Genomic DNA, 13758 nt, shown 5'->3' on the forward strand with positions numbered 1-13758 from the left:
CTCTGTTACGCAAATTAGAACAAATGGAGATATATACATGACAGTGGTTAAGCTGATAAGAGGGTGGCCTGCTGGACAGATATGAAATAGTGGTAAATGGAAGGGCAAAATTGAGGTTAAAATAGGTGACTAGTGGTGTGCCATACGGTTCAGTGCTGGGACCATTGCTGTTCAATTTGTACATAAATGATATAGGAAATATTCAGTTGTTTGCTGATGATGTGAAATTAGGTAAAGTAATAGTTAATCAAATGATGTGGAGCGTTTGCAGCACGATATAAACAGGCTGTCAGTATGGTCAAAAGTTAATGGGTGTCAGTTTAATGTCGAGAAATGTAAAGTTATGCATTTTGGGTTAAATAGATTACAAGCTATGTACCACGTCGATGGAACTGTACTCCAGTAAATGGATGAAGCTTGAGATTAAGGATGGTGGTAGTTAAAGTTTTGAGGATATATTGCTAAGTAGCCCATAAGATTACATAGCTATTGAAGAACACATAACTTGTGTTCTTATGATCCAGAGATCAAAGCTGTATAACTGAGAGGAGACCTCCACATAGCCTTTAAAGGAATGCAGAGAACCGACCAGGGCTTCTGACCTAATGTCCAATCCTCACCTTCTCGTGGTGCACCCTGTTGGGTATCTACTTGGATACTGAATGGACGAGGATGGGCTGGCAATTTGGGATTTAGCCGACCAAATTGTATTCTTATTGGTTAAACCAAAATATAGAATGATGGTACAACATGACAAAATTTCATGCCGGCTGGGGCGTCGCCCGGTTAAACAAGGCCCCCTTTGTTTTCGCCAGGGAACCAGGGCGAACAGCAAAAAGTCAGCTACTGGAACAAATCCTAAAACACACACACCCCAACTCAACTTCACCAGAGTTAAAGATCGGTACTATCAACGTAAGAAGCCTGAATGGCAAAGAAATGGAGCTAGCTGAGGAATTAGATAAGTACCAGATCGACATAATAGGGGTGACTGAAACAAAAAAGACCAAAACTGGTGAGATCTTTCTGAGCAATAAATACAAAATGTTATATTCAGGCAATGACAATCAAGGAAAAGAAGGAGTAGCCATAGTATTCAACACAAAATACGAGGCTAATCTTCTTGAATGGCAGTCAGTTTCAAGTAGAGTAATGTGGGCAAATATGAGAATGGGGAACTGGACAATGAGACTTATTTGTGCCTATGGTCCCACAGAAGGTTCTACTAAGGTAGAAGTGGAGGAATTTTTTGAGGCTTTAGAAAAAGCAACTGACACAATGAAAAATGAAAAGTTGGTTCTTGTTGGGGATCTAAATAGCAGAGTAGGAAATGATTGTGAGACATACAAAAATATTTTGGGAAAATTTGGAGAAAAGAGCAAAGCTAATAATAATGGCAAATATCTGTTGGATTTCTGCTCAGGACATGGACTGGTTATTACTAACACCATGTTCCAACATAAAAATGTGCACAAATTCACATGGAGAGAAGAGGCTAGGAATAAGAAAAGTCTCATTGACTATGTTATTGTTGATAGTGATGTTTTCTCCCTGGTGCAGGACACCAGAGTGTATAGAGGATTTGAAATTGGAAGTGATCACTATTTAGTCTTGAGCAGGATAAAATTGAATTTCATATTGAAAAGAATAACATATAAGAAAGTTTTAAAGCGAATAAAAGTTGAGCAGCTCTCAGATGTGAACTGTAGGCTAAAATACACAAAGATTATTGAAGAAAAAATGAAAGAGTTTGAGAACAGGAATCAAACCTTGGAGATTCAGTGGCAAACTCTGAAGAAAACATTGATTGATTCTGCCAGAGAGGCATGTGGTGAGGTTATCTGTAAGGATAAAAAAATCAGAACTCCCTGGTGGACACAGGAAGTTAAAGCGGCAGTGAAGGAAAAGAAGAAAGCATACCAAAAGTTCCTGTCAAATAAGTCAGCTTGTGCTCTTAGAGAATATAGAGACAAATGCAAGAATGCTAAACACTGTATAAAACTAGCTAAACAAAAGTCATGGGAGGACTTTGGCAAGAATATAGAAAATAAATATCAAGAAGGTGGCAAAATATTCTGGAGGTTGTTGAAGAAGCTTCAGAATGGAGGAAAGAGTGCTGTAAAAGGAATTAGAGATGATAAAGGTGACATGAAAACGAGAGAAAAAGATATCCTTGAAGTTTGGAGTAATTACTTTGAAAAACTGCTAAATGAAACAAGCAGTGATGACAGCACAGTGGTAAAAAACACTGACCAGGCATGCAGTCAGGAATACATATCCATACTAGAAGTAGAAAAAGCCATCAAAGGCTTGAAATGTGGAAAGGCAGCAGGAGTAGATGATATTCGACCAGAAATGCTTAAGTATGGTGGTATAAGAGTCTTACAGTGGCTGCACTGCATAGTTCAGAAAGCCTGGACAGAGGGACGAATTCCTGATGATTGGAGTAGAGCTCTCATAGTACCCATGTATAAAAAGGGAAATAAAACTGCATGTGAGAATTACAGAGGTATTTCCCTACTGAGTGTTCCTGGCAAGATCTATGCAAGTATACTTGAGAAACGGTTGAGAAGAATTGTGGAAGAAAAGCTTGGTGAAGAACAAGCTGGATTCAGGCCAAATAGAGGCTGTCAGGATCAGATCTTCACTTTACGACAAATAGTCGAGAAAGCATGGGAATATAACAAAGATCTGTATTTAAGTTTTGTCGATCTGGAAAAGGCATATGACAAGGTGCCAAGAGAGAAGCTATTCAATACGCTGCAGTTATATGGTGTCAATGGGGCATTATATCAAGCAATACTTAGTCTTTATTTGAGTTGTAAGTCAGCAGTTAGAATTGAAGGAAGTACAGGAAGATGGTTTAATGTTAAATCTGGTGTGAGACAAGGATGTACATTATCCCCTCTGTTATTCATTATCTATATGGATCACATTATGAAGGAAAGTGGCATTAAACATGATATCAAAATTGGAGATGTTAATGTCAGCTCTTTGCTTTATGCAGATGATGTTATACTTCTAAATAAATCTGCTACAAGTCTGCAAGATTCTCTGACTAAATTGAATAGCTGTTGTAATAGATATGGTATGAAGGTCAGCAATAAAAAGACAAAGACAATGAAAATAGGCAGAATCATTGAAAATGTCAACTGTGTTGTGAATGGAGAACCTGTGGAACAAGTAAAACATTTCAGCTATTTAGGGACGATTTTTACTTCTTCTTCTACAGCTTCTCCCACTTAAGTGGGGTCACTGTTTGTTATGAGTCTCCTCCACACCTTCCTGTCTTGGGCTGTCACCACATCCAAGTTCTTCATTTTCAAGTCCTCTTCTACCAGCTCCCTCCATCTCTTCTTTGGCCGCCCACGCTTCCGCCTTCCTAGCACATCCATCTGCATGACCCTTCTTCCCACATATTCGTCCTCCCTCCTCATCACATGACCAAACCATCTCAACCTTGCCTCCTGTATTTTCACTCCTAAGTTCGTAACTTTCACTGTTCCCCTGACATAGTCATTTCTCAGATGATCCTTTCTGGTCACACCGCACATCCACCTAAGCATTCTCATCTCTGCTACTTCCATCCTGCTGATGTTATTTTTCCTCAGGGCCACAGTTTCTATAGCATATGTCATAGCTGGCCTCACTACTGTCCTATAAATTTTGCCTTTCAGATTGATCGGCACCCTCTTATCGCATAACACTCCAGCCATCTCCCTCCAGTTCCTCCAACCCGATTGTATCCTGCATCCCACTTCCTTCTCAGCTCCTCCATCTTCTTCCACTGTTGAACCTAAGTATCTAAAGTCTCTCACCTTCCTGATGACATTTCCTTCCAGTTCCAGATCTGTCTCCTGGCCACCGCCCACTGCGCAACACGTATACTCTGTCTTACTTCTGCTCAATCTCATACCTCTCTCTTCCAGTACTTTTCTCCATCTTTCCAGTTTAGTTTCCGCTTCTTCTCTTGAATCTACACACAGCAAGATGTCATCTGCATACAACATTGTCCAAGGTGCATCTTCTCTCACCTCCTCTGTTACCACCTCCATCACAATATTAAACAGAAACGGACTTAATGCTGACCCTTGATGCAAGCCAACTGTTACTTGAAAACTTTCTGTCTGTCCCAAACAGGTCCGAACATTTGTCTTCACATTTCTGTACATTTCCCGCACCAACCTGACATATTTCTCCGGCACCTTCTTCTCCCTCAGACATCTCCAGACTTCTTGCCTTGGCACTCTATCGTATGCTTTCTCCAGATCAATAAATACCAGATGTAGCTCCCTTTGTTTCTCTCGATATTTTTCCATCATCTGTCGTAACCCAAAGATAGCATCTGTTGTTGATCTACCAGGCATGAAGCCAAATTGTTCCTTTGCAATCTCCACCTCCTCCCTCAATCTACCATCAAGAACCCTTTCTAGGATCTTCATTGTGTGGGACATCAACTTTATTCCTCTCTAATTTTTACAGTCTTGTGCATCCCCTTTACCCTTGTAGATGGGAACAAGAGTACTCTCCCTCCATTCCTCGGGTATATTTTCCTGTTGGCAAACTTTCATGAACAGGTCCCACAGCAGGTCAATTCCCTCTTCCTCCAGTGCCTTCCATGCCTCCACTGGAATTCTGTCGGGGCCCACTGCTTTTCCATTCCTCATCCTCTTCATGGCCTCCGTCACTTCCATTCTACTGATGTTCTGCACCATCCCCTCAGAAGGCTGCCCATCTCCTCTGTGAGTCCTTGCATTTTCCTCATTCAAAAGTCCCTCAAAGTATATTTTCCATCTGTTTCTTATGTCCACATCCCTCCATAATACTCTTCCTTCAGCATCTTTGATCTGCCTCACATGTAAGATGTCCTTAGCTTGGCATTTTTAACGATTTTTACTGAAGATGGTAAATTAAATATAGAAATAGACAACAGAATCAGCAAATCTGGTATGGTGGGGAGTCAATTGAATAAATTCATATGGAATAAGAGAGAAATCAGTCGGAACACTAAATTAGCTGTGTACAAGACAGTGTTCAAACCAGTTTTAACTTATGGATCTGAGAACTGGGTCAGAAGTAAAACACTTGACCAAAGACTAGAGACCACAGATATGAGACTCCTGAGAAAGATTATAGGCATGAACAGATGGCATCAATGGCAATATCATATTAAAAACGAGGATATTAGGAAAGAACTTGACATTGTCAGCATCCAGGAATGCGTTAGCAGAGCTAATCTTAGGTGGTATGGTCACTTAAACAGAATGGGCGAGGAAAGATTAGCAAAACAAGTGTTCTCTGCCAGGTTGGCAGCAAAACGACCCAGAGGAAGACCAAGATATAGGTGGATTGATACGGTACAAAATGCTTTAGACGATAGAAATATAAGATCTGATAATGTTGGAGTCTTGACAAGTAACAGACTGATTTGGAGGAAAATTGTAGATAGGAAATTAATAATGATGTAATTTTTTTCATGTAGTACTATCATATCCTGTACACCCCTTGAGGGTACATGGCAGGAATTTGATGATGATGATGATGAACACATTAACAAGTAGAGATAAGGAAGTTATAATTCTGCTTTATAAGGCCTTGATATGCCCACATCTGGATTACTGTGCTCGAGAGTATAGTCCTCTGAGTTTCTTGGGGGATGAGGAAGCAGTAGAGAAGATTCAGAGGTGAGTGGCCTATGGAATGTTCACTATGAGGATAGGTTGAAGGTGTATGGATTGCAGAAGTTGGTTGATAGGAGAGAAAGGGAGAATATTATAGAAGCATTTAAATTGCTTAAAGGATTTCATAGGATAGATGCAGGGGAAATATTTCGGCACTTGGCTAGAGGGATCAGAACAAGGGGGTCATCCCTGGAAATTGAATAAAGGTGTGGTTAGTATAAGTGTGAGGACTAGATTTTTTGCTTGGAGAGTGGTGAATGAGTGGAGTGGGTTGCCAGAGTCAGTTGTGGGTGCTTTGTCTGTCAATGTGTTCAAGGAGAGGTATGATAGATTGTGTGGATAGATCGGGCCTTCCACGACTTTTCTCCTGACTCCCTGGAGGTGCCCATACAATAATAATAAAGTGCATCGCTTTACGCTTAGCCACATTAAACTACCAGACATTTACTTTTGCCCATACTTCCAAGCTCTTTAAGTCATCCTGTAAGCTCTCTACATCACCTTCATTTACTATCGCTCTTTCAAGTTTTGCATCTTCAGGAAACAAGTGAATATTACCTGTCAAATCATTGATGTACAAATTAAATAACAGAGGACCAAGTACTGAGCAGTGTGGTACACCACTAAGCACCTGCCTTCTGAACTCAACTTCTCCATAAACCACTCTTTGATATCTATCCATCAGCCATCCTCTAATCCAAATCACCAGATTAGGTCTCCCCATATGCTCCAATTTATACAACCAAGTTCCATGTGTATTCCCTTCAGATCCCTTTGAAAATCAAGCAGTATCGCTGAGTAGCCGTTTCTTTATCAACTCCATTGTCACTTTATAATAAAAAGTAAGCAAATCACTATGGTATGACCTACCCTTCACAAAACTATGTTGCCGTTTATAGAGTATCATATTCCTATCACCCAGTCTTGAATTCTATCTTATACTGATTGGTCTATAATTTGTTGCTTGTGCTTCCTTTATATAGCGGAATCATTTTGTCCGCTCCATTGGCACCTTCCTGCTACTGAGGCTTAAATTAAAAAGCTTGGCAGAGGAGATAATTCCCTTGCGTATTCTCATAGTACATGGGCCAATATGCCATCTAATCCCATTGTCATGTTAAGGTTCTTAATATCTTCAGTACCTTCAATTCTTCAACCTTTGTTTTCTCATCAGTTGATGTCACATCTGGAATTGCACTATCACAACCTAGATGACTCTTATAAAATGATCACTCAGTAACTCAACTATTTGGTTTGCTTCTGTTACCTCCCATCATCAGCTATTTTTAAAGTTATCCTTCCATAGTCATTCCTCCTTTTACTTGCCACATAGCAAAAGAACTCTTTAGGATTTCTTTTGGCCTTATAAGCTAGTTTCCTTACCATACAGGTCGTTCTTGTTTTTGTGCCTTGTACGACTCATTAGCTTGCTGATTACTTTTTTCTTTATACTTCCTCCACAGTGTTTTCTGCTTACTGATGCTGATCATCCATTTAACTGCTAAGTGATTTATCTTTCTGACTGGGTATACATTCTAATGCTGCTTTCTTCAAACACTTGTTGATGACCTCCCAAGCCCCACCAATATCTTTCACCCTCCAAATTCTTATGGCACTGCCAAAAGCTGACTTCTCAGATATCTTTGTAGTTAAAATTTGATCAATGAAAACATATTGCAACTTTTTACATCCTATGAGGAATGAGGCATTAAAACACACACACACACAATTTGTCTGCAAGTCATCTTTCATGTTGACTGTAGATTTAGGATATACTCGGATGCAAGAAAATGAACATGAACCAGAATTTAAATTTAATTAACAATGGCTTAATATAAACCAAAAATAAGTACATAAAATATAAGAAGGAATCAAAGTAAATAAATTAAAAGCCGTTTTTCAAGAATAAAAAGTAAAGTTAAAAGGAATACAAAATAAATTTACAATCTACCTTCAGAGGAGGCCTTAAATGAAATATCTAATTGAATATGCACATACTAAAGCAGGCAACTAAAAATAGGATTAAAATCACTTGTTACATACAAATGGACAATTATATACGTGGACAAATTCTGCAATGAACACATTCAGTGTTTCTCACTGAAGTTGAAACACTAATGAAAACTGATTGCAACTGTTTTGCATCCTATGAGGAATGATGCATTAAAACACACATATACACAGTTTGTCTGCAAGTCATCTTTCATGTTGACTGTAGATTTAGGATATACACAGATGCAAGAAAACGAACATGAATCAGAATTTAAATTTAATTAACAATGGTTTAATATAAACCAAAAATTTACTGTGGCAGTATACATATAGCCATGAAATGAGCATACACTTAGTCTCACCACATACTTCAGAAATAGAAATTATAAGAATGCTGTACACTGCTTAGTCTTGATTCCATAGAATGACCTACAAAACAAATAATTAGCTGCACTTCTGTTATACTTTATCATTATGTTGAAATGTCTAACACTAAAAGTTGTTTCAGGAAATAAATATACTTCAATAAACATGTTATAAGCATCATATCCCTCTTTACAAATGCAAATGGTTTGAAAAAGTTCAGAAATCACATAATCAGACTGAATGAATTAAGGAGGGTGAGTGAGCCCATTAATAGGAGACAAAGAAAGAAAAAAAAAAGATGGGAAGAGAAAAAGTAGGTAAAATGCCTCAGTTCATAATGCTCATCTTATTAGCTAAAGCTATCTGTCACTCTTTCATTATGTGCTTGGTACCATGAGACTCTTGTTAGGTGGGACCCAAGGGTGACCACTACCTGGATGATCTACACCTGAGTTGCCATGAGTTGTCCTCCAGTCACCCCAGGAAAGACCCTGGAAAAAAGAAATCTCATAAAGATTCTGCAAGAATTAAGATTCTGATTTATATTTTTGAAGAGAGAGAGAGATGTACATATCAGGGAGCCCAAGATACCAAGGCTGAATTAATGCAGGAATCATATATTTTTTATATACATGTGATAAAAAGATATATCACTTTATTATTACAATACTCTGGATCAGAGATAGTTGCATTAAGTTTTTTCATTTGGTTACAGAGTAAACTATACTTGACAAGAAATTATATTCTTGTTTAATCCTTTATCTAAATGTGAGCAAAACAAAATTTCATGAAGTATCTTCACGAGTAGACTACTTGTATATATGTTATGGTTAAAGTGATAAATCCCGTTATTATTAATAATTACCGGTTAAAGTGAATAATTCCTACAGGAGTCTGGTAAATGTAATAAAAACATGTTTATAGGTTTTCATTCTCAATAGAAATTATGACAGATTAGGTTAGTTTATAATGAAAAAAGTAAGGAAAGTACTTCTTTTGCATTCAATGAAATCGGAAACCAGAAATCATTATAAACCTAACCTAACCTTTATTGGTTAGGTTAGTTTAGGTTATAATGAAAAAAAGTAAGGAAAGTACTTCTTTTGCACTCAGTGATATCAGAAATCATTATAAACTAACCTAACCTAACATAAACTAACCTGGATGTCCCATGTCGAACCAGAGTGTAGTCGTAGTTTGTCATGGGAAGATTAATGGGGATAAAAGGTAAACGTTGTTGTGGGCCGAGCTTAATGATTGCGGGCAGATAAATGAAGATTACAAATAAAAGTTGTTGTGGACAGATGAATGGGGATAATATATAAACGTCGTTGCTGTACCTCTTTCCTCATCAATGGAGAAAAACACTGATCAGTTCCTCTCTGATTTGTCTATAATCCCCATTCATCTGCCCACAAAAACTTTTATTTGTTATCCTCATTTATCTGCCCGCAATCATTAAGCTCGGCCCACAAAAACTTTTATTTGTTATCCTTATTTATCTGCCCGCAATCATTAAGCTCGGCCCACAACAACGTTATCTTTTATCCCCATTAATCTGCCCACGACAAACTACCACTACACTCTGGTTCAACATGCGACATCCAGGTTAGGTTAGGTTATAATGATTTCTGATTTCATTGAGTGCAAAAGAAGTACTTTCCTTACTTTTTTCATTATAAACTAACCTAAGCTGTTATAATTTCTATTGAGAATGAAAATCTATATACAAAACCTATAAACATGTTTTTATTACATTTACCAGACTCCTGTGGTAATTATTAATAATAACTGGATTTATCACTTTAACCATAACATATACATCAGATATGATCGTATATAGGATTTTTATAGTTTGCCCAAAGTTTTGTTTTTATTTTTTAATTATTATGAAGTTGCTTAATGCTTTAACTAAGCTTTGATTTGAAATATTTTTCAGAGCTTTGAGAAGTTACTTAAAGAAGCAAGATATGCCTGATGATGGGAGGATTAGGGATATCACCAATGATCTTGCAGAATTTGAAAAGAAAGTTGTTGAAATTAGGAAATCTATTGCCGAAGGAAAGAAAATAAAAGAAGCTTCTGATGATGTAAGAAAGCCAGTTGCTGCTCTGAAAAGCATTGATGGCGCTATAAAGACTGACAGTGAGGATGATGACAATATGCGAGAAAATTGTGAAAGTATGAGAGAATGTAGTCTCTCCCAAAAAGAAAAATGCATTGAAACACAAGTTGCCGAAGTAGCTTGGCAGTGTAAAATGCTAGTTGATCAATTTCGCTCTATTAAGGAAAATTCCATGATAGTTCTCGAAGAATTTGGGTTAACTAAGTTATCAGAAGTCATTGCAGAGGTGTCTTGTAGTATATAACAGTGTGACTTTGTCACACTCAGAAAATGCCATTTGCTCAGCTACTAGGATTTTTATTTTTCATCAAATTAATTTATATTAGCTACTACTGCTGGACAGTTTGTAGCAATTTGTAATTTGTCATTCATTCATTCTTTTCTTAAATGTCTTTTTATTGTTGTTGTTCTGATTGTTATAAATTCTGTTAAGTCATTTCATTAAATGTTGATTATTGATTATTTATGTCATAATATATATTCTATTTATTATGTATTTCATTGACATATGAGAGGTTATGTACGAGGGATCTCCCTCTACTCCCCTCTACCAAAAGATCAGTACACAGATTGGCAGATGGTGCTTCAATTTAGTAGTTTTGCTGCATTTTTCACTTTAAATAGCATATTGATGAATTGCTCAGCACAAAAAACAGACATGAAAGTATATTTTTAAAAAACTCCTCTCCCTGTTTAAAAAATCAGAGTGGACCCTTATTTCCTATTTCCCTCACATATACATGCACCTTAGGAAAATCCTGCATATTCTGTTATATAAATCAATTTTTACACCTAGAAAACTCTTTTATACTTAGAAATTGAACTTAACTGGATTATAAAATTTAAATGAAGGAAGGCATATGTTTAAAGAATTATGACTCTTACTTTTGTTAATAAGACTAATGTCAAACCTGTATATGGAACTGTTTTTGTTAGTCTCTAAAGTGCCAGTTCTTATCTGTAAAACTGAAATGAATAAACTATAAATAGAAAAAAAAAGTTCCTATATATATATATATATATATATATATAATAATTTTAAGATTATTTTGCTGTTACTAAAATACTGTGTCCATAACTAGATATCAATTTAAAAATGTGCTTTGTTCACCACTAAATTATCGATAAAATATCTGATCATTTGATAGGCAATCTTATTCTATATGTATTACAAATCATTCATCTCTGCTAACTGGTTACTCAGTTACAAGCTGATAGATCATTGGCATTTAGTGATCAGTTACAGAAAGATGGTTGGATAGTGTCAATTCTATATGTTTCCCTTGAGTCAGTAATACAGTTTAGCTGGATAATGAAACCTTTTATACGAATTGAACACAGAATTCAATTATAGTTTTCATGCCAGTTTAAATTATTTAACCACTTGTAGCTTAAGATGTTTTGTTAACTCTTTCCGTAAATTACAAATTCACATTTTTATTCTGCCATTTTAAAATATGTTCTCTAAACATTAAAAAATAATTTTTAATCATAAACAAGTTTCATAGCTTGAAAATTATCAGAATCTTAAACCTTTTTTCAACGAAGAATTTTTGCTATAATTTGAAAATGAAGTTTGAATGTCTTCTCTTTTCTTGCATAAATATTTACACAAACTGGTAAATATTTATATTTACAATTTTATACAATAAAATATTTAATAATCTTGATTTTTAGACATGAATATTAGCATACAGTAAGTTCAGTTGTAATGTGTAAAGAAAAGTTTAAAATTTTATATATAATCACATCTCAAAATAGAAGGGAAACTTTTTTTTAGCAGTTTAGTTTTTGTAACATAAGTAGAGAAAACAGCAATGGTTTCTAGACTTTCTGTAGTAGAGGTTGCTGCTCCCTTCTCTCTTTTCATGAAATTTGTAAAATTAAATAAATTGTACAAAAAAAAATTGTAATTTTAAAAAGCATTATAATGCATTTTAAACAAGTATTAAGATGTACAAAAAAAAAATATATAATGCATTTTAAACAAGTATTAAGATGTACAAAAAAAAAAAAAAACCTTATTTCATAAAAATCTGATGTTGAATTATATAACTTAAGTAACTCCTCAATTATTCAAGCACAGCAGGAGAGCAATTTTCTACTTGGATATTTGAAGGATTGAATAACTGAAGGTAGACATACATGATGCTGTTCCAGAAGTCATTTCACACAGTAATCCATTCAAGAATTGCCTAATTGAAGATTCATTAATTTTGAAGGTCAGATAATTAACTTTCTGGTGGTTATTAGTAAAATTGCTTTTTTTTTTTTTTTTCATTTTGTTGTATCGACTTTGTCTTAATTCAGCATTTAAATTAAAGGGGATACTGGAAGGCGATGTGATGTAAAATCAGGTGTAAGACAAGAGCATGCTTGCTTTATTCACTCTTATTCATCTGTATAGATTATGTCATGAAGGAAAGTGACATGAAATCTGATATCAAAATTTGTTATGCTAATTTCTCAACTCTGCTTCATGTAGATGATGTAAAGATATACTCCTAAATAAATTTCAGTGCAAGCATGCCTGCATGCAAGATTCCTTAACTAAATTGAATTACTGCAGTAAAAATTTGGCATGAAAATCAACAAGGACAAAGCATGATCCCTGATATGGATCTTCTAAAGCACACTTAATTCATCAACCCATGGGAATAGTCCAGAAGTAGCATAAATTTGATGAGAGGAAGCCATCCACTATGATGCATACCCGGTAACTTGTAACCATTTCAGCTATTTTGGCACAAATTTTAGTGAAGAGTGCAAATTAAATATGGAAATGTAAAAGAATAACAAAGCTGATATGGTGGGGATTCAAAGGAATAAATGTATGTGGAATAAGAGAGAAATTATTTCAAACACTTACTGTATACAAGATAAGGTTCAAATCAGTATTAACTCTGAATTTTTGAGCTAGGTTAGAAGTAAAACAATTTATCAAAGACTAGAGACTATAGATATGAGAGTTTTTGAGAAAAATTAAGGAAGTGAACAGTTGGCATCAGTGGTAGAATAATTAAAAATGAAGATGGTGAGGAACTTGATGTTAGCATTCAGGAATACGAGCAGAGCAAATCTCAGATGGTATGGTCTCTTAAACAGAATCAGAAAGATTAGCAAAGCAGAAATTATCAAGACCCAAGTGGATTGATGCAGTTAGAAATGCCTTAGAAGACAAACATAAGATCATAGTCCTGGCATATAACAGACTCATTTGGAGAAAAATTGTCAATAGGAAGTTAATAATAATGTCAACTTTCATGTGATAATATCGTAATATCTTGCACATCTCTTGAAGGTACATATCAAGAATTTGAAGATGAACATTTTTATCATTTTCTGGTTGAATATGAATTTCTGGGTTTTTGTACTCTCTACTTAATATTTAATATATCTTTAGTTATTTCTGGTCAACAGTTTTCTTCCCACTTGGTTTGTACCCTGATATGGATCTTTTATATTTGGATCTTCTAAAGCACACTTAATTCAATCAACCCATGGGAATAGTCCAGAAGTAGTGTAAATTTGATGAGAGGAAGCAATCCACTATGATGCATACCTGAATGACTGAATAAAAATTCTCCCACAGAA

At 35.7% G+C, this 13758-nt stretch overlaps 1 protein-coding gene across 1 annotated transcript in view; it reads left to right on the forward strand.

Annotated features, from left to right (window-relative positions):
* The window catches only part of LOC150102526 (uncharacterized), a 47740-nt gene extending 36682 nt beyond the window's left edge, over window positions 1-11058 (forward strand). The window contains exon 4 of the mRNA XM_090399534.1: window positions 9979-11058. Coding sequence (XP_090255660.1) covers window positions 9979-10408 — 430 coding nt within the window. The 3' untranslated portion in view covers window positions 10409-11058. The remainder of the gene's footprint in view (window positions 1-9978) is intronic.
* Window positions 11059-13758: the final 2700 nt, after the last annotated feature.

This window comes from Typopeltis vanoorti, chromosome 10 (assembly GCF_054136105.1).
Source record: "Typopeltis vanoorti isolate ZY-2024b chromosome 10, IOZ_Tvanoo_1.0, whole genome shotgun sequence".
Lineage (NCBI taxonomy): Eukaryota > Metazoa > Arthropoda > Arachnida > Uropygi > Thelyphonidae > Typopeltis > Typopeltis vanoorti.